The 21,934-nt window shown below is 45.9% G+C and overlaps 2 protein-coding genes across 2 annotated transcripts; one reads left to right on the top strand and one right to left on the bottom strand.

The window, feature by feature from the left end:
* Nucleotides 1-620: 620 nt before the first annotated feature.
* On the top strand, nucleotides 621-8,557 carry plekhd1 (pleckstrin homology domain containing, family D (with coiled-coil domains) member 1). Its single transcript, XM_018727505.2, has 13 exons — nucleotides 621-772; nucleotides 1,299-1,392; nucleotides 1,958-2,047; nucleotides 2,302-2,378; nucleotides 2,548-2,639; nucleotides 2,911-2,963; nucleotides 3,293-3,387; nucleotides 3,875-3,968; nucleotides 4,056-4,234; nucleotides 6,352-6,484; nucleotides 6,733-6,877; nucleotides 7,856-8,005; nucleotides 8,233-8,557. The coding sequence occupies exons 1-13, from the start codon at nucleotides 621-623 to the stop codon at nucleotides 8,385-8,387; spliced, it is 1,509 nt and encodes a 502-aa protein (XP_018583021.1). The 3' UTR covers nucleotides 8,388-8,557.
* Nucleotides 8,558-9,588: 1,031 nt separating this feature from the next.
* On the bottom strand, nucleotides 9,589-15,522 carry ccdc177 (coiled-coil domain containing 177). Its single transcript, XM_018727488.2, has 3 exons — nucleotides 15,387-15,522; nucleotides 11,584-14,854; nucleotides 9,589-10,050 (listed from the first exon to the last, which is right to left on the bottom strand). The coding sequence occupies exon 2, from the start codon at nucleotides 14,846-14,848 to the stop codon at nucleotides 12,395-12,397; it is 2,454 nt and encodes an 817-aa protein (XP_018583004.1). The 5' UTR covers nucleotides 14,849-14,854; nucleotides 15,387-15,522; the 3' UTR covers nucleotides 9,589-10,050; nucleotides 11,584-12,394.
* Between the last annotated feature and the right edge of the window lie 6,412 nt (nucleotides 15,523-21,934).

Genomic DNA, 21,934 nt, shown 5'->3' with positions numbered 1-21,934 from the left:
CTGGCATCAACCTACTAAATGTTTTTTTTCTATGTAAAGCTGAGCACATACTGGAGCAAATGGGAGATGACATGCCTATGGGATACCCAGACCATATTCTCATCTTACGTTGAATTCAGTCCCAGGTGGTCAGCTGTGTTTCTGACATTTTTACCAAGCGCTGTTTATAGCTGTCTTCAGATGAAACCCAGTTTTTTAAAGTGTGAATTTTTTTTTTTTTTTTTAAAAGGTTTCTAAGTAAGATGAAGTGTGTAATTCACAAGATGAACTCTGCCAGTGAATGTCCTTGTTCTTCACTTTGACTGACCGCTTAAAACATTCCATCTGTGGCAAGCAGGGTCATCTGAACAGCTTATAATGTTCGCGTGTTTTTTTTTTTGTTATATGAACAGGAAGTACAGCTCGGATATTGACCGTTACTGTAATATTTAGCGACTCTCACTCCCTCCCCTTTCCTCCCCTTGCAGGATCTGCTCTGTCTGCCTCCAGCTGATGGTGTTATTGGCAACCCGATCATTCTGCCTCACTAGCTTATTGGGCGTTGTTCTTTTTTTTGTATTTGTCCGTGTGTCTATTTTTACCCCAGCTGAATTGTTCTGAAGCTGGGAGGTATAAATTCCATGTTCTCCAAGTCTGGGTCATTCTTAAGCAAGCCAGTGATGGAGCAGACACAGGCAGACCTGGATGTTCTGGACATCAGCACCAAGGTGCAGCTGCATGGCGTGCTGTGGAAGAGGCCATTCGGACGTCCGTCCGCCAAGTGGTCGCGCAGGTAGGTGACCCCTGGTGCAAATCAATATGGAGCAATAGAGAAATGCTGCAGTTTTTTTACAACACAGTCACATATCTAAGGCAGTTTGTGCAGTGTAGTCTTGCCTTAGTAGTGTACTAAAGGACATGATAAGCATTAACATGATAAGTGAGACCAATACTGTACCACGTGTTTTATTATACAGTGATATCTATACATGTGAGATATTTTACTCGAGTGTGCATTCAAGTTTAACAAAACTATAACAAGAGAAGCTTTAGATTATATAATTGTGTAATAAAATAAATAGTTTTCTCTTTGGTGCACATTCCGCTGTTAGATAAACAGGAGTTCTGTGGATATTAAGGTTCCTGCAAACCAAGCAGTGATGAAGTATAGTGAGTCTGGATTTAAACATGCTGACAGCTGTGAAAAAGGATTTAAAAGCAGTATGCTGTTTATTGCTACAGTGTAAAACAGGCTACCAAACATCACCAAGCACATGGAATAATTCATTTGTGTGTGTGTGTGTATGCCACTTTCTTAGATTCTTCATTATTAAAGACAGTTTCCTGCTCTATTATGCGGAGAATGAGAAGAAGAACTTTGAGACGAACCGATACTTCAACATCCATCCCAAAGTTAGTATTAGATGTTTCTTTAATGTGTCTTGTGATAGGTGGAACAGCACTTTGAAACGAAACGAGCTAGTACTGTATACAGTAAGTGATCATAGCCTAACTCTGAACTTTGTTTATGGTGTCATAAAACATGTGGCAGTATAATAATTTGGAGCAACATTTGTAATGAATGAAGAGGAAATGTGTTGCACTCTGCCTTGTCTTTCGTGTTTAAACTTGTGAAACTATAAGGAGGGAGTAAGCATATGGAGCACAGAAATGGGAGTGTAATATCGATTGTACATTAAAAAAAAAATCCATATGACATCCAGAACTGTTTATTATATTATGAACTGCAAATTACAAGTTGTTGTTCTTAACACTTATTGTGCATTAGCTGTTTTTGCTGTGTACAGCAATGGTCAAGCTCACAAAGGATTACAAACACACTCACTGAACGCTAACATTAATGACTACTGTGACCCTAAATGGGCTGTGGGTGAAAAGATTAATGGAAATCTGCTCCGTTTGCCCTCAAAGGTGAATCAGCACCAGTTCTGTGTTCTTCCTTGCACTTTGTGTTCAGGGAGTGATTCCACTGGGAGGGTGTGTCGTGTCTCCAAAGGAGGAGCCAGGAATGCCATTCGCTTTGACCATCACCCATGAGGACTTCACTGTAAGTCCTCTACAAAGTCATCCATACGACAATAACGATTATTATAGACTTCAGACAAACTCCAGGGTTGGTGGTTGAATTGTCAGAAGGGGACCTGCTGCAGAAGGTTCTTATTCCGAGTTAATCCGGTGGAGCATGCAGTTGTATAAATGGGCAATATTTGTGAACCACTTTAGATGCAAATTCTGGGATGCAAAATTATAAATTAGGGAGGTATGCTCCTACTCTGTCCTTTCTTTCCGCACCGGCTCTAGGGCAACATTGTCCTGGCGGCTGAATCAGAGCTGGAGCAGTGCCAGTGGGTGGAGATGCTGCAGGAGTCTGGCAAAGTGTGAGTGTGTCTGGCTGATGTATGCTGCAGGGGAGTCCCACGACTGCAGTGGGGGGGGGGGGGGGGGTTCTAGAAGCTTTTCATTAAGTATGAGGGAAGTTATTAAGCAGAATTATTTCTCTCTTTGCATTTAAACCTTGTTTGTTTGTTTTTTTTCCCCCTCTGAAAGCACATGGAAGAATTCACAGCTGGGTGAGGCCATGATTGAGAGTTTGGAGGCACAGGGGCTGCAGCTGGCCAAGGAGAAGCAGGAATACGTGGGTGAGGAGGGACATTAACACCTATAGAAGTCCAGATAGGGCACCTGAGCAAGAATGTCATTCTGGACAAAATCTCCATGACATGCCAGGAGTATGGTCAGATGGTTAAACGGCTTTTAATAGAATTTTGATAATAAAGATGGCACAGAATAGTCAGCTTTTGGCACTTTTGAACAGAATAAACCCCTTTAGGTGCCTATGTAAAAAGAAAACCAGAATCACATAAACCACACTGCAAGAGCACTCTTTCTGCAATAAATTAAATTTTTCAGACAAACTGATGGAGGAGACAGAGGAACTGTGTCTTCAGAGAGAACAGAAGGAGGTTAGTCATGCCAATCATTGCACAGTCTATACTATACTATACTTTTGCAGTTAAAATTCTGTGATATATTTCTCATTCTTCATCATTACATCATTTTCTTGAAACTCATTTCTGAGTAATTCAGTTAAACAGCTGATTATTTTACTTACCTTGCTCATGGGTCCTATGACCTCTTTTACATCCTTCCAATTCAGTGTTCTTAACTGTTACAGTAGCTGCTGTTTTCTGTGCGAATTGTGTACATGAATAGTTTTTGTTAATATTTTCCTGCTCACCTTGGATCTCTCCACCTTATTGTCCACACGTGTTTGTTTTTGTGCGTGTCGCAGGAACTGGAGCGTTTGAACCAGGTGTTGGAGGAGGAGAAGCAGAAGTTTGAGGAGGTTGTAATGGAACTGAGGGTGGAACAGGAACAGATCAAACTGTAAGCTTAGTTTGAGAAACGTACTTCATATACACGCAATCTCAATTTGTTATACACTATATTCAGTCTTAAAAACCTGTGAGCTAAGCAATGCCAAGGTAGCATTTTTGTCTACCTGATACACTTTCTGGTGTTTGTGGTTTGCCTATAGACATGAACATTCACATGTAGTGGACTTTGAAAAATCTTGTGTTTATATTGTAATGAACATTTACATTTATTCCTTTAGCTGATGCATTTTTTTTCAGAGAGACTTACAGTGATTTACGCATTTATACAGCTGGGTAATTTTTACTGTTGCAATTTAGGGTAAGTGCCTGGCTCATGGGCACTACAGCAGTAGATGGGATTTGAACCGGGTACAGGTGTTACCTGCTCCTAGTATATGCTGTGTCTTATCGAGTAGATGCTGTATTAATGTAGACCTGACAAACATTTGTTGTCCTACACCTAATGTTTGTGTTTTTTTTTTTTGGTTTGTTTTCAGGGAGCTTGATGGCACAGCTTATTCGCTCAAAGGGGTGGAATCTGAGAAGAAAGAGCTCTATAGTCTGACTGCAGAGTTGCAGAAATCACTAGAGGTAAAAACAGGGAACCCCCTTCACACTCTTACTCGTTCATTCACGCAGCATATGCCTCCAGCAACATATCTCTTGGTGTGGTTGCAGGAGCTGTCGCAGGAAAAGCAACGCACCTTGGAACTGCTGCAACCGAAGGGGAGCAGTGGCCTGGAGGTGCGGGAGGTTGTCTCCCAGGATGCCTCTCCAGGCCTCTTGCAGGGAACCCTGCAGCACATTGAGGCGAGGATGAGGAGTCTGCAGAAGGAGAAAGAGCAGACAGAAGAAAGGTGAGAAGGACTGGCGCCAGCTCAGCCAGCTTTGTTCTGCTGTCCTGATATTTTCAGTAATGCCTTAGCCAGTCTTGACTGTAGTAGGTTGGGGCCTCTTGTAGAGGGTATAGGTCATATGTCAGGATTCAACCCCAAGGGGAAAGACAGTCCAAGCAACTGGTTATATAATACCCAACACTTTCTATGGTAGATTATAGTTTATCACAATTTTATCTCATCACTCTCAAGTCTTCAGCATTGAAAATAAGGATGTTTACAACAGAACAGAGCACAGATTTTTGAGTAAAAACAAGCTGTAATGCAAACAACCAAATACAGGTATGTGGTGCCCTTACAGACCAAAAAAATCCCGATAACTGGCATGGAATGTGTACACCTGGGAGAGAGTACACCAGATCTAAGTTTATAGTAATCGTTGTTTCAAAGAAAAGAGAGCTTGTTGGAAATATCACTAGAAAGATGGAGCGGACTGAGTGGAAATAGTAAATTTAAGAGTAGTGTTTCTGTTGTGGGGGGTGCGGTGGCGCAGTGGGTTGGACCACAGTCCTGCTCTCCGGTGGGTCTGGGGTTCGAGTCCCGCTTGGGGTGCCTTGCGGCGGACTGGCGTCCCGTCCTGGGTGTGTCCCCTCCCCCTCCGGCCTTACGCCCTGTGTTACCGGGTTGGGCTCCGGTTCCCCGTGACCCCATATGGGACAAGCGGTTCTGAAAATGTGTGTGTGTGTGTGTGTGTGTGTGTGTGTGTGTTTCTGTTGTGAATTTGTCTTTGCTCTGTGATGTGGAGCATAAGTACAGAGCGGGCACTGAATCGTGTGTGTCTGTCACATTCATCAGGCTGGCTCCTGTAATTTGATTGTCCTGGGTGTTGTTAGCTTAAAGTTTAGGTCCTTTCAGTCCAACAGCATATACATGTATGTGAGATGTACACTGTATACCGTCAGTGTGCAGTGCAGCTGCTTGCCCTGCGGTATGCAAAGCTTAATGGAGCTCTGGCGCCATTGAGTGTGTTAAAAGTGGAAACAAACATCGACCGTTCAGTGGGCCTCTGCATTGATCACAAATGAATGAACGCAACTGAACTCATAGGTAGCACCCAGAGGGTCCCTCTCTGTGGCAGTACGCTGGTTATAGATCCTGCAAGAGTTTGTTTTAGAGGGAGTCCTGCGTGACATCTGGCATTCAGAAGCAGGAACGTTGTCGGATGCATTGATCGACTGAGCCCGTTTACTGGGTGCATACGGATCAATCTCATGAAGCAATCATAACTGACATCTGTGACAATTTCAATTACGTACCCTTAAACAAGCTACTGGTCTTCAACAGTATTCTGAGAAACAATACATCAATGTTATGACCCTGCATGTTTCAGAGATATTCATTTAAGAAAATACATAATATCAGATACCCTTGCTGTTATACACGTGGGTTTAAATGACCTATAATTGAAAGCATTAGTTTTTTAAATAACTATTTTACAGCAACCAAAATTTACAATATTGTAAAAATGTCAAATAATGAGCAAATATTGTTGAAACTGTCAAATCTTTATAAACAATTAGAATATTAAATGTTGTTGCACAGACATGTTTCTCATTTCCACTGCATTTGTTCAGGTGCTTGTTAAAGTCACAGACAAGGTTTAAATCAACTTTGTTCCATGATGCTTCTTCAAGATGCTAAGATTAAAGATGAGTCGTACATTAAAAATGTCACTATTTTCTCTGTAACCCCTGTAACACTGTGGGTTCCCATTACTGTACCAGACTCTTGCTGAAAATCTTAAGTTAAAACAATTCACCTTAAAGGGCCAAAGAAGCAAAATTTTGCACAGTCATCATGGCTGCCACCAGTGTGAGCAAAGATGCTAACAGACAGTTTTTTCATCTGGTTTGGTTAAAAGCTCACGAGACTGACCCCCGAGGGACTGTGTGTTTCTTTAGGGGACACATATCAATCCCCCCAGCTGAGCTCCGCGGGCAGCGCGGTGCCCCTCCGAGACTCGCCTTTAGACTCGGCTCCGTTCCTCCTTTGGCCAGGGCGGGCCTCGCGGCCATGCGGGACTCTTGGCTGAACTGATCGAGTCCTGGTGAGAGCTGGCTCTGTGTCGCCCCCTGCAGGCTGAAGGAGAATGAGCAACGTGCACGTGTGCTGCAGGAGGAGCGGGAGTTCTACTGCTCCCAGGCTAAGGCTCTGCAGCAGTCCCTCGAGGAGCTCACTGCAGACAAGCAGCAGACAGAGGCAGAGCTGAAGGTCTGTGCTGAGTCTGTTTTTTTTCCCCAGAAGCCCTCACTGCTACTGGGTTGCAGCTGTGGTCCTTGATACACACTGGACTGTAGTATGCTGGTTTTTAGACATGTTTATTATGAGGATCTCTCTTTCATCATACTTGGCTGCTTCTTCTCCTTCCTTTCCTCCTTGGCTACATTATTCCTTCTTTTGTGCCTCCTCCCTCTATACCTGCATTTGTTCTGCTTTTTTTGCACTGTCCTGTTCCTCAGGCGGAGATACTGTCAAGGCTGGACCTGGAGCAGAGGCTGAAGCTGGCAGAAGAAGCATTACAGAGTCTGGAGCAGGGCTTGAATTCACGGGACCGTTCACGGGAGAAGGAGGAGAGGATGAAGGGAGATGTCAGCCAGCTTAGGAGTGAGCTTGGGCATACAGACATGACAATACACTTACACATACACACACATATATTGAAGCATGCATATACACATATGTGTGTGTGTGTGTGTGTGTGTGTGTGTGTGTGTGTGTGTGTGTATATATATATATATATATATATATATATATATATATATATACACACACACACATATATACAGAGAATGTCTATATATTATATATATATATATATATATATATATATATATATATATATATATGTATGTGTGTGTGTGTGTATATATAAATACAGACATTCTGTGAGTATAGAAATATTTGTATATAGATACATGTAAATAATGTGTATATCTAACTCTAATTGGGACAGCTGGTAGTGTAGGGATTAGAGCTGCTGCCTTTGGACCCAAAGGTCACAGGTTTGATCCTCACCTCCGGCTGTAGTACCCCTGAGTAAGGTACTTACCCTTAAGTTGCTCCAGTAAAATTACCCAGCTGTATAAATGGTAAATAAAGGTAAATAATTGTAGGTAGACAAACAGTGTAAGTTGCTTTGGAGAAAAGTGTCAGCTAAATGAATAAATGTAACTCACTCTCTCATTATCAATAATCACTTCGTTCATGGCGGTCCAGGTCTGTCCTGGAAGCACGGACGTGATATGTGTTATATATAGGTATATTAAATTGACTTGCTCTCTGGAAGTAATGATGGTAAATGTATAAATACATTGTAAAGTCACTTCCTTGTAACTTTAAAAAAAAGAAAATTTAATTTTGTCGTGGAGGTGTGGCACTGAATCCCTCCAGTAGAATATTAGGATGGTGGTAGGCTCCATAGCCCAGCATGTACAGGCCCACTCCCCTGTTAATAACCTTTATATCGGGGTGTACAATGTTTTGTTCACTGTCTGTATTTAGTTTTTTCTTATGTTTAGCAAGTAACTTAAAGTTATGTAAATTTAAGTGAAGTATGGGATAACCTGAGAGCTCTTTTACCAGAGTTCTTTGAAGAGTGCATCTGTGCTGCGGAGATTGAGGCCAAGCTGCCAGCGATCATGAAGAACGCTGTGTACATCCATAAGGCTGCAGCCCGACGCATAAAGAGCTGCCGCATTCAGAGGAAGACATCCAGGCAACGCTTGGGCCTGAGTGAGTTGAGAAGGCAGAGGGTGAATGTCCCTGCCCTTCCCACACCACCCCATTCACCATGCCCATTGCACAATCCTTGGAAATTTGCATCTAAATAAAAAATGTAATGTATAGGCCAAACTAATTCTGTCATGATGGAATTCTGCGGTAAATATAATTATTGATTGTAACTTTAATTGTCCTGTGTCATTGTGTCTCCACCTCTGTTCCCACCCTTGGATTGGCAGTGAAACACTCCCAGTCCTTTATCCTCCCATCCAGAGAGGACCTATCCTTGGAGGACCTAAAGGAAACTGCGCGTCAGCTCACTTTCGACAGCTCCTTCCGAGAAAGTCTGTACAAGTTCATCGCCGGCCGCGGTCAGCCCGAGACTCACAACTGAGGGTGAAACGGACCTAGTTGGTCCATCCTGATGAAATGATCCTCAATTCAGCGCTGTTTTACTGCATATTAGAATCGATAATTTTTAGATTTTATTCTTGTAGTTGTAATTAAATGGGTATGTGTGGAAACTAAATAGGGAATGAATGATTGATACAGTAAAAGTAGTCCCCCCCCCCCCCCCCCCCCCCCCGACCTCTTTCTTCTAGTTCAGTTGAAGCACATTAGCCAGATATGACTTCCCCTCACAACAAGAAGAGGAGGGCAGAGGTAGTGATACGTGCCTCTTCCAATGAGCAAGATGTGAGCTGGCTTCTTCTTGCTGCTCAGTGGGCTGCTAGCTTTGTCAGGCAAAGTAACTCACCTGGGGAGAGCATAATGGCCTCCGAGTGTTTCCGCAGCAGCCCCGTACATGTAGGCTGACCATAGCTTTTGTTGTAAGAAGCGGAAAGGAAAGGACTACACCCAGCTCATCAACACTCCTTGTATAATGTCAGCTATCTGCTTATCAAAGAAAATGAATTCAGATGAAATTGGAGGCAAGCAATGAAATCACTGACAATGTCAACTCGGTCAACATGTCCACCTTAAATGACCAAAAAAAGTTATTAACTAAATGAAGCATGTCAAGCAGTCCTGTCACTTGTCATTAGATACATCAGTGTGTTACACACTGTATTATGGCCTGCCACTTCTGTGTCTATTACATAACATCTGCTAGGCCTGGAACAGCGAGGAGTCGATGCCTGTTTCCTCTCTAACACACACACCTTAATGTGGCCCAGGAAGAGTTAGCAGAGGTATATGTTTGTATAAAAAATTCAATATTCAATTTTACCAATTACTAATGTTCTTAGAATTCAGCCATCTCATGAAACTGAAAATGTTAAAATGAATTTCTGCTGAACTGTGGTCAGTGTACTGCTAGAATTATTTTGTGAAAGGAATCCCAGAGCTAATAATCAACCAGTCATTAACCAGCTGTAGACTGACCTACAAGCCACTGATACTTTAGCACCTATAGTGTCAGTCTATCCTGGGTACAAAAACTCTGATAAGTGACAAAAAATCCAACCCAAAAGTAAGTTATACCAAGATGAATGTTACATGGAAAATATATTATCTGATGAAAAGAGCTTTATTTGTTTCCTGTTTATTGCATTAACAAATTAAATATCTTAAAAAAAAATATTCATGGGCATCAATATAGATGACAAACAATTGCATTCTGTATAGTTTCCCCCAGTCACTTTTGTATTAATTGGGAGGAAGCCACACGCTAAGATGTGTCAAAGAACACCTATCACACATCTCACATCACAGTATCAGCTGCATTTCCTTCAATCATCAATGGGGAATAAAAGCATTATGTGTAAATCATAATCTTCACAAAGCTTTACAAATGGAGTGGAACATTTTTAGCTTGATGTATTGGTCAAGGAGGCGAGCGAGAATGAGTGACAACACAATATTTATTCTACCCCACGCTTTAGTAAACAAATAGAAATGAAGGATCCATGGAAAGCTTTAGTTAACTCCAACAGAGCAGTTCGGTGGAGAGTCGTGGCAGAATTCACTTCGGAGCAACGCACACCGGAAACAAGTGGGTTCTGTACCCAGACTTCAACGTCCTTTCTTCTTTCCTCTGGTGAACACATGGCACACTGGAGGAGGAAGGGAAAACTTGGGTGAAAACGAAGGAAAAATGGTATTTTCTTTATTCTCGTGTCTCCTGGAGAAGTAGGAATGAAAGGCTGATTAAAATACTCATATTCATAAATAGCTGCCTCCCGTGCATCTGTTCTCAGATGAGCCACAGTCAGATTTCCTGTAGGACACTGGCGAACACGCCAGCATCAAAGGTACGGCAATGCCACCAGCCTGTTTACTTCAGCTTTCACTATTCTCTTGGTGCTTTTAAATGTAGGGCCAATTAAATGATTTTTTTTTTTTTTTTAGCAGCTCAGTGATTTTAAGATTTGCAATTAACTTCATATTCACAAAGACTGATATGGACATATGTACAGTGAGGTACCACCATTATTGGGTGTTCAGTATTTTGCACACTTTGACAGGAACAACTGTAGCAATATCCTGATCATATTGATAATATTTAATAAAACAATTGCAATTATATTTTTTTTTTACAAATTTAAAGATTTTGTTTGAAAGACATATTAGGCAGTATATTGCGATTTAACCGACATTTGTGGTAAAGAACCTGTAGTGACCATGTGAATCGGATGAACGTGCCAAGAATGGGAAATATTTGAATCCTGCGCTTTCAAAGTGCCTCTTTAAGGAACGGCATCTCGAAAATGATTCTACACCTAAAATCCTGTTGTGCATCAGCTGCCTGTTCGGCATGAGTTTGCATTTTACCTTAGCAAAGCCAAACGCGTTTGCAAGAACTGGATTCTGGAATCAAAGTCGAGCTCTGGCCCAGGAACTGCTACCAGTATGCTTTGCACCATTTTCCCAGGCTGCTTTGTGTTTGCAGCCCTGCCTGGGGTTCACACGGATTAACAACAGCGCCTTTGCTTATTTCCATGGCAACAACTGCATCGGCGGGCAAAGCCCCCCCCCTTTTTTTTTAATCAGGCAGATTGCAGGATTTGTAAAGAGAGCACTTTCTCTTCTAAATTCTTAAATCTCTCTGGATCTGTAATCTTTTTAACTGTACTTCTGGTATGTTTATCAACCAGTGTGTTGAGCTACTGGCATGCATTTCAAGTGTTCTGCTTCAAATACTAGAGAATCTAGTTTTTTTTTATTATTATTATTAATGAAGGTGGTAAATTTAGGAGTCTTTGCTTAGAACAAAGGCGTACACACCTCAACCACACACGCTATACCTTCTACCCCTTTACTTACTCATCCAAAAGACTATTGTGTGATTTGGAATTATGCAGTAATATTTTCAATGCAACCGGGGGGCGCGGTGGTACAGCGGGCTTGGCTAGGTCTTACTCTCTGGTGGGTCTGGGGTTCGAGTCCCACTTGCGGTGCCTTGTGACAGACTGGCGTCCCATCCTGGGTGTGTCCCCTCCCCCTACAGCCTTATGCCCTGTGTTGACGGGTTAGGCTCTGGCTCTCCGCGACCCCCGCTTGGGACAAGTGGTTTCTGTGTGTGTGTGTGTATTTTCAATGTAGCTCCTCAGTATGAAAGCAAAAATAACATTCAGAACAGCACATACCTGGGCTTAGCTTTCCGGACAGGCCAAGACTGCAGCTGCTGAGCTAAAAGTTGGCTTTTCGTTGTCACGAGTTTCCTTGATTTCTTCTGGCTGAAGCCCCCTGCAGAAGAGTGTGGACTGACATGGCGATGAGCTCCTGTGAACACTCTGCTGACACAGCTGGACTGTGTCACTCTGCTGGACATATTGACAGGAGCTCTTTTTCCAACTGCAGCTCAGCTCCTTCGGCTCATTTTTCATTCGCTTCTTTTTTCATCTGAAGACGAAAAGCCAGTAGAGTTGCCATGAACGTCCGTTTCCTTGGTGACAATGCACACTTTTCCTTTTGGAACGGCTTTGATGGACTGCGATGGTGAGCTCGCTGTCCACTGCTTGGCGGGGAGAATGAAAGGGTTTCAGAATTTGCAAAACCACTGACTACCACCAGCTGAGCACCACAAGAAGTTCATTCATCTTCTGCGGGCCAGCGCTAATCATTCCACTTCATGTACTTCAGAAGAGACTTTTGGGACGGGAACATCAATCCCACGTTTGCTACTCAGTAGCAAGACCACACTTCCCTGTTTGCATATCCTGAAATGTTCTGTTGGCTTCATCTGAACATGACTGACACATCCTAGCAGATATTATTGAAAAAGTAATATACGTAGCTCCAGAGTGATCCAATGAGATTTAAAAAACAAGATGAACTTGATGATACGTTGTAATCCTACATGGTTTGCAACTGTAGCTCGACTGTAAGGTCCCCGTGGAGCCCAAGCACAGCCGATTCCCAGCAGCGGCGGCGGGAGCGATGGCTGCTCAGCAGGGCTCACTTCTCGTCCAGGCTGGCCTTCAGCTTGGCTTCCAGGGCCATCTTGTCAAATGTACGCATGTTGGTCTCCTCCCGCACGCGGTCTCGCACGTGAAAAGAGGCACGCGCCATGGACCGAGCGCTCTCCAGCACGGCCCGCTTCTCCCGGAAGATTTGCTCGCTCTTCTCCAGCTTCCTCTCGATGGACTGCAGCAGTTCCAGCCGCCGCTGCTGCTCTTCCTCCTCCACGCGTTGCCGGTTCATGCGCTGCAGCTTCTCCTTCTCCTGCCGGCTCATCACGGCACGGAGGGCCTTCTCCTTGGCCCGCTCTTCTGCCACGATGGCTGCCTGCTGCGCCCGTCGCTCCGTTTCCTTCGCACGTACTTCCAGCTGTTCCTGCTGCTGTCGCTCCCGCTCCTCTGCTGCCCTCTTCGCTCTCTGGATTTGCTTCTCCTCACGCCTGGCCTTTTCCCGGAGTTCCTGTCCACGTCTCTCCATGATCTGCTCGTAGTTCCCGGAGGAACGACTCAACTTCTCCTCCAAGGCCTTCTTGGTCACTTCCCGCTCCTCTGCCTCACGGCGGGCGATCTCTCGAATCAGGGCGGTGTGCCGCCTCCTCTCGGCGCGGTTCAGCCCGCGTCGCTCCTCGTGAATCTGGTGCTCCCGCTCCTGCCTCTTCAGCTCTGCCATGGAGAGCTTCTCCTGCAGCAGGAGCTGATCCTGTTCCAACATGGCGGCCCGCTCCTCCTCCAGAGCTCGCAGGTTCTGCTCCTGCACTACTTTCTTCTGCTTCTCCTCGCGGGCCGCCTGCTGGAGCCTCTGCATGCGACTGCGCTCCTGCTGCTCTGCCATCTCACGCCACTTCTCCTCGTTCTCGGCCACCTGCCGCAGCTTGGCGGCGGTGGCCTCCTGCTCCTGCTGGGTGAGGCGTTGCTGTCGCGTGGACACCTGGGAGTGCCACGCTCGCTGGCACTGCTGCACGGCGCGCTGCTTCTCCCGCTCCTCACGTTCACGTCTCAGCTCCTCCAGCCGCCGCTCGCTGTCCCACTGCAGGTGCGCCACATAGCGGGTCTGGCTCATGATGTCCTCCTCCTGGTACTTGGCCAGCATCAGCGCCGCGATCTTGCGGTCCCGCTCAGGAACGGCTTTCAGTCCCCGCCGCTTGACCTCCTTTACGATACGTTCCACCTTCTGCGTGGTCTGGGGCGAGTGGCTGAGGTCACCGAGGCTGAGGCTGCGGCCCATCAGAGAGTTGAATGTGGCAAGGGTGCGGGCCCTTGGGCTGGACGCCTTAACCCACCGCTCTCGAGGCCCCTCCCAGCTGTAGGAGGACGAAGCACCTGACTCAGAGGAGGTGCGGGTAGTGGTTGAGGAACACGTCGGCTCCCGTCTCCGCTGTAAGGACTCAAGCGAATGGCTCTTCTCTTGCCTCTTTGGTTGAGATGAAGCAAAACCGTTGATCTCGGCAAAGGGAGCAGTTGAGAAGCCATTGCGAGACGGTGTCACACCGGTGACAGCGACGGGTGCTGTGGAGTTTGTCCCAGATGCTGACAGAGATGTGGAAGCCCTGGGGACGGATGAGGTAGCTCTGGGGGTTGATCTGGGAAAAGTGCTGGCAGATTTCACTATGGGACTTGTTCCTTTTTTAGTACTCGGCACTGATGAAACCGACTTAGAAAACGGAAGGGTCAATGAAGGGACGGTAGCTGAATGCTGCACAGAAGAAGAAGGTTTTGACTGCAAGGCTACAGGGACGGATTTTGAGATTTTGCCAGACCTTGAGGCAGCAGATTTAGAGGATGTAACTGAGTTACTTGAGGCAGGTTGAGGAGATTGTCCTGCCCCACTGACAACAGTTTTTGTGAGCTGACCGGTGGTAGTCTGCACAATTTTTGAAGGGTGACCCGAGCCAACACTGGCTGCGACCGGGGACCTGTCTACTGAAGCAGAAGCCGAGCTGCTATTGCTAGTGACGCTTGCTTGGAGCAGCCGTCTCCTCTCCTCCCTGATGATCCTCTCTCGTTCCTCCCGACACTGTTTTAGTTTTGCGTGCCTGTCCTTCTCGTAGGCCTCAAAGAGTCCTGTTGCCACGCGCATAGATCGGCCCGGCGCTTCTCGGGCGAAGTCCACAAGTGGCCTAGGCAGCAGCTCCACGGGTTTGACCCCACAGCGGGCGCAGGCCTCCAGGGAGTGCGGGCTGGTCAGCACGTAGCGGCTGCCCTCAGCGTCCGGGGAGTCGAAGTTGTACAGGTCCAGGTGAAGCTTGGGGGACGGGTCCCTCGTGCGATCTTGCTGCGGTCTGCTCTCGGAGGACGGCCCAGACTCCGTCGCGCCTTCCACAGCCCCCTCTGCCGACGCCGCTCCGCTCCCATTCTGCTCCGGCATGCGGGGGGCTTCCGAGGCCGTGGTCGGTGCCTCCGGCCCTGGACCTTTGCTCTTGCCCTGATCCTCCGCTTCGGACGGGTCGACCATGGCTAGCTAACGGCGAGGGTGCGAGGCGACGCATGACAAGAGTGGTCGGAGAGAAAGGGGACAGAATTTAATCAGAGGATTACATTGCGCTATCCAGAGCTTAAAACTGATGCAATCTGGGGCCAGCAATCTGGCACAGCTCAAAAATTCATGCATATTTTATGAACCGCCTGCTTGTTCTGGCTGTACGGCCTTTATCAGCTGGGGTTTGCACCATTATATAAGGTTAACATTTCATTCGCCTCATCGAAATGGTTAAGTATAAGACAAGCGGCGTTCCCCCCCCGTACTACGTCTCCGGCACACCTCAGTCTCCCCGGCTGGACTGCAAAACGCAAAATGCTGCACCGCATCGACTCCACGCGCATCCTCCGCTTGTTCCTGCGCTCGCATTCACCCCACAAGCCAGGCAACGACACTCCTCGGTGCTGTTCCACTGGTTCTCTTGACCATTTCGCATTTCCACTCATAAATCATGTGCTGCACGACACGCGTGCAAAACGCCGCAGCGCGCGGAATATCATGCGAAGCGACTGACCTTCCCGGCGTCCAGCGAGCGCTTTGTTCCGAGCCTGGCGCGGCGCGTCCCCGCGGGATCCCCGCATCTCAGCACCTCAGCGCCTCATCATCGCCTCTCCGCGGTCGCGACGCGGGGGGGGGACGAGCTGCTGGCGGCCGACGCGATGCAGCGCGAGTCTGTCTGGCGCGCGTCGAAAACGCTTCCGTCGCGCAGCGGCGGACGAGGATCGCAGCTCCACGCAGCGCGATCACGCTGCACGCGCACTGTCACACGCACACCGCCGGCGCATCGGCGATCGCGATCCTCCTCCACTCCCTGTGCCCTGCTGCTGGCTGCCGTCACAGCCTCCTCTCGCAGCGTCGCGCCCGCTCTCCTCCTCCTCCTCCTTTACCATCATTTACTCTATTGCCCTGACGTTTTTGGCCAAGGCTGCTAAAAGTGTTGGTTTTCCTCACTAAGAGACATGCGTGCAGTTGCTCGTGTACAGCATGGTATAATAATTATTTTACTGTGGCGATCATCGATTGAGGGCAACTACTTTGATCAAAGGAAGCAGGGAAGGAATTAATATTCAAGTAATACATTTTAATAGCAGTTAATTTATAATAAAGCATTGTCTTATTTTAGGAGCGAGATTTCAACCGGGAACGTAGCAGGTGTCAGACAGCAACTCCAAGCAGGACAGCAGCGGCTGCCCCCCCCCCCATGTTCGCACGTCTGTGCGCCGCGTTCATCAGCGCGCGCTTTCCGCTCTTTGTCTCATTAAGGGACCGCCACGTGCCCCCTCGTGCCTTCGCGCGTTAGGATACCGTGTTATGATATCTGCAGCTGAAATAAAATCCACTGTTTCGAGGGTTTCTTTACGTAACGGAAGCCTGCTAAAATACAAAATTGGACACATTGAAAGGTCTGTTTATGTAATGAAACAAAGCTGTATTCCTCAGTTTTTCCTTTGCTTTCGTACTGTCTGACTGAAGCGTCCCAATAATACTGAGCTGCGAATAGGTTAAGTTTGAGGAAAAAGTAATAAATTATAGTGCTGCATATTTTTAGACTTTGAATAAAGCGATCATTTCAAACAAGTAAGAAGGCTTCTTTATAAATACTAAATTACTCGGCTTTCGCTAATAAAACTGTTTGTTTTATTTCTTATAAGGAATTGTCCGTACATTTTTAAATATATATATTTTTTTTACACAATGTGTTCTACAAAATTTAGCACAGCACTGTTTAGAATTCAGTCCAGAAACACACGTGTAGCAAACATGAAAAACGACGCCCCCTACAGACAGGAGCGCAGCACTGACCCTGACCCTTGAAACTGCCCACATCTTCCACAACTCAAGGCTACATGATTTATTTAAATTTAAAGGTAATTATGTAGGAGGGGCACGGTGGCGTGGCGGGTTTGATGTTCAAGCCCTGCTTGGGGTGCCTTGTGATGGACTGGTATACCGTCCTGGGTGTCTCCCCTCCCCCTTCCGCCCTGTGTTGCCAGGTTAGGCTCCAGTTCGCCGCAACTCTGCTCATGACAGGCAGCTTCAGCCAGTGTGTGTGTGTGTATCTGATATCGGTGCTGGTCTCACACACACACACACACATTTTCTGAACCGCTTGTCCCATACGGGGTCGCGGGGAACCGGAGCCTACCTGGCAACTCAGGGCGTAAGGCCGGAGGGGGAGGGGACACACCCAGGACGGGACACCAGTCCTCTGCAAGGCACCCGAAGCGGGACTCAAACCCCAGACCCACCAGAGAGGAGGACCCAGTCCAACCCACTGCGCCACCGCACATCCCATGCTGGTCAAACACTTGCATAAATTGCATGCATTCACACAGTCATCTACTGAAGTATCTGGTATTCTAGAGCACATTTTATTATGATAAAATAGTGAATTTTCATGAGGCAAAAATATTTTTTTTAAAATCTGAATTCATCAAATTAACTTTATTAGCAGGTACTGAATTTAGTTGCACAAGTCAAACAATATGCACAACAAACTTTTTTTGAGCTGTTGAATGACCGATCATCGATAGGCTCTCAAGGATTGTATTTTCCTCATTTCTACATACATGCAAGACCAACTTGCAGCTGGATGTCTTAGAGACACATCCGTGTCTCCAGAATCACAGCCAGGCAAACTTCCCAAGATTACAGGTCAAAGCCGCCATCAAATGATCTCACTTGACGCAGCGCCACTTGGCATCGCCTGGCTGTCTGGACTCTGTACTCCATACAGAGGGCCCATCGCCGAAACAAGACCACATGAGAATGAACAGATTGTCGATAAAGGGCTTTCACCATATGTGTTCGTTTTTGTCCTGGAGTCAAGCAGGCTCCACCTGGTATCATGTGCACCTGTTGCCAACACCTAACTGTCACACTCAGGGTCTCAGGACCAGTGACAGCATTGGCTGCACACCACCGCTGGTCCCAGTATTCAATAGTTCATTTGTATATAGCACCTGGATGCAAATGTAATACATAATCTAGCTACCAAATTATACATTGTAAAATAATTGCTATGTTTTTAATATCCTCATAGGGTTGATTTATAGACTGCATATGTATGTGCATACTGGGTGCTCAATTTTCAAAGGCAGTTGGCAACAGAGTCTGTTTGTAACCTGTTCACAAATCTACCACACACACCATCTGAAACCAGTTGTCCCATATGGGGTCACAGGGAGCCAGAGCCTAACCCAGCAACACAGGGCATAAGGCTGGAGGGGCAGGGGACACCAGTCCATCACAAGGCACCCGAAGCAGGACTCAAACCCCAGACCTACTGGAGAGCAGGACCTGGTCTAACCCATTGCACCACCATGTCCCTGCAAATCCACCCGTACTTCATAATCAATGACACCTTAGTCATACAAACATCTCTTGATTTATGCGCTGGCTAGGTTCTGCAAGAACCTCAGATAATGCTGTAATGAGCAAAAATTTGCTCTCAGGTTTTTACGTATTTATTCCAGTTTCATCAACCACTTGTCCTATGCAGGGTTGCTTTGTTCCAGGGATAGCGAACACTGGATGGGACGCCAGTCTATTGTTACAGTACAGTATTTTATTTACCTAACCTCATATGTTTGATATTTGGCTTTGAAAGAAAAGATAAGGCATATGGCCAAGGGAATCTTGCAGAAATGCAATGTTGTACAGATCAGCACCACTGAAATGATTGTTCACAGCAGAAAACCATATGAAATGTCAGGATCATGGTGCAAGGTGGAAAAGACACAAGCGAAGCAAGGGATCCCAATCAACAGACCGGGGCCCTTTGTGACAGAAGATTGGAGGTCATAACCCCTTCAATATTTGTCCTCTTTTACCCACCACATATCACATCTACCTTTCTATAAATAGTTATGGTATGTACCGAGTTGAAGCTGACCCATAGCGACCACTTGCACGGTTTTCAAGGCAAGTCAAGGGAGGAAACAGAGGTGGGTTGCCAGGTCCTTCCTTTGCATGGCAGGGGAGGCAAACACAGGGAGAAAGACAGGGCCACTACACCCCAAGCAGGACTCGAACCCCAGACCTGCCACACAGCAAGGCACCAGCCAAACCTACCATGCCACCATGCCCCTATAAATAGTTAATCGTATTAAAACAAATAAAATGTGCCCTGTCAATGAATTCATAGTAATTCATAATTTTATTCTCAGCTCATAATAATTATGCATGTGCAATCTATCTTTTAAGAAATGCAGGCTTAGAGGATTAGCGTGGCCAACGTGCTGACAGTCCACTGAAAAAATAAGCCAAACGGGGGGTTCTATGAGAAGCAAGGATCACTGGTGGTTTTCTTTGCCACAGAAACCACATACTCTTAATTTGTCTCACAAAACAAGTGCCAGTTTCAGTCTTTCTGTACGTTACATTTACAAGATATTGTGTGTACCACGCTTTTCCATCGCTGTTTCCCCTTTTATTGTTCTTTCTCATTAAAGTGGACTTGGGGGGGGGGGGGGGGGGGGAGAGACAGGATATGAATTGACCGAACACGTCAGCTGCACCTGATTTTCTGCCAGGCATGGAAATGTGAAGCTGATACGGTACCAGAAATGGCTGGAACTGGGGTGAAAATTAAGGAGAAACAATAAGTAACAAACAGCAATGAAAATAGTCATAGAGTACAGCTGTAAATAACACCGACGAGGAAAACTAAATGCATGTAAATAAGGATAAGTGCACTAATTACTGTCAGTGTTGCCAGTTTGGAGCACTTTAAAGCCGAAATCCTCATTACAGGAGGGTCATGCCCGTATCTGAAGTCTGGTTGCCACAACAGATCCAAACAAATCGGCGAGTCTCAAACATTTGGCAGGCATCTGGATGAACAAAGGCAGCGGAGAATAATCACCTAAATTACCGTATGCCATTCGATTATGTCATGTTAACACGGTGGAATTTTATTGTGGGCTGAATTCTCCATTCAATCTCTGTGAATTGAAGTTTTGGAAATGCTCACGCTCGACAGTGCCGAGAGTCCTGGCCATAGCTATAAATTGTCCGGAGGGTCAAGAAGGTCAGAGCACACGCTGGTGCTGGGAGCACTCCTGTCCGCTACGGATGCTCAAGGTCCCAATCGTAACGTGAGCTACGTCAGTAGGGCATTTTTATGTGGCAAGGTCCACATTTAGGGTTGTGGTAGCCAAGATCTTGTACAACAAACCTGTAGTTTTAGTCTTTGCGGCTTCTTAAAGTTGTGAGCATTATAAAATCAATTGCAAAAATGGACATAACATTTTTCATCCCTTTGGAAACATTATAACTCATGTAGAGTATTTGACTGACTAACTTGGTGATCCCTGTTATTTATTTATTCATTCTACATTTGCTATCAAAGCTGTTCCACAGAAATTAATTTTTGAAAGCAAATGTTTTTGAGGATTTTGTGCTGATTGCTATTGATTCCCAGGAAATATGAAAGAAGGTCATAAAGTCATTTGTCTCTTTTTCCCCCAAAACTAGTTATACCAATTTCTGTCTTTTTTTATTCTAACCAAAACTTGATGTCCTTTATAGAAATCATTTGTTAAAATTCAGCTTAATCTTTTACAAATACTCACATTAATCATATCCAGTACATCCAGGTGTATGAGCAGGTATACTGTTCTGTAATAGTGTGAATTACCAAACAGAACAAGTCTTCACAGAATCACTTTATATGGCGTTTTCTGGAAAAAGCCTGTGCATCTTGCATGTATTTTGCCAGTTTTCACTGTGGGAGGGGGTTCTTCAGCCCTCTTCAAACCATCCCTGTGCAACCAAAGACACAGACCTCGGACCCCAGACATGCCTGTATTACCTGTATCACCTGTGTTACCTGTGTCACCTGAGTTACCTGTGTTACTTGTGCCACCTGTGTCACTTGTGTCACCTGAGTTACCTGTGGTGACGCACTGGTTCCATCCAAGCGCATCTTCTTCCAGATGAGCAGCTGCGATTCGTCCCAGCAGCTTCACTTTCCCGAGTTTTGATTCGCGACATCGTTCCAGGCATCGAAGTTCGCGCAAGTGTCAATGCAGAAGTACGACCAGCAGGTGGCACTGCGCGCCAGCAGAGTCTATCCGGCGGTCAACCTGAGCTCCTTTCGCGGCGCTGCGCGGACGCTTCAAAATGACTGCCGACTGCAGTCGCAGCGCCTACATTCACTGCATCGGCGTGATATTTCAGCAAAGCTCTCGAAATCGAACTGCAAGTGAGGGAAATCCAGTACTTTCAAAGAAGAGGGGCTGCTGCCTTTGGAGCCCGTGTGCGAATGGGGAATAGCTGTTAGTGTTAAGTACCGGCGACGTCGTGACGTGGAGAGAAGCGTCACTCAAGTCAGAAAAATGAATGAACGAAAGAAAGAGCCAAAAAGCAGCAATTCTCACTCTTCGCAACTTGTCAACGAGCAGGGGAATGTCTTAACAAAACCTTACTTCTCTTTTCCTGCGAGGTCCCGTTTCAAAATACATGTGTGGAGCTTTTCTTAGCGGAGCCGCCGTTCATAATTGCGGCGCCCTCGCTGTCCTTAGGCCCCCCGCAGTGCTTACAGTAAACACTCACTTTTCTCTTCTTCATTACATCTCGTTTGTAAGCTCACCAAGAATGACCGAGCGTTTCAAACAATGTGAAAAATTCCCAAATAATTTATAAAACAAATATTTTTTTTTTTTTCCCCCCGCCATGTTTACATGAAACAAAGATTCGTGAGCTTTTGGATTTCCGACAAAAGCGCTCAGAATACAGTCATTGTTCTGCCGAACAGGCAATTCAATAAACAATTTTGTACAAGAAACAGGAAAGAGATCTGACTTTCGTCCGACCTCAGATGATCAGAGATTAATATGACATGCGATGAAACCACTTTTGTAACCAGCGTGATGAGGTTCCATGCAAGATGACAGTTTGAGCAGAACAAAACCAAGCAGGTGATCAAACACGAAAGCAGATGGAAAGGTTCTGCTTGTCTTTCTCCAGGTTCGTCTTTTCCCCCACAATTCCCTTTTCCTTCATAGTTCTGTCCTTTCCTTCCTAAACACGACGCTTCAGCATCGTCTACCTACATGT

Source organism: Scleropages formosus, chromosome 15 (genome assembly GCF_900964775.1).
Source record: "Scleropages formosus chromosome 15, fSclFor1.1, whole genome shotgun sequence".
NCBI classification, from domain to species: Eukaryota; Metazoa; Chordata; class Actinopteri; order Osteoglossiformes; family Osteoglossidae; genus Scleropages; species Scleropages formosus.
This window is presented reverse-complemented; position numbering and strand designations above follow the sequence as displayed.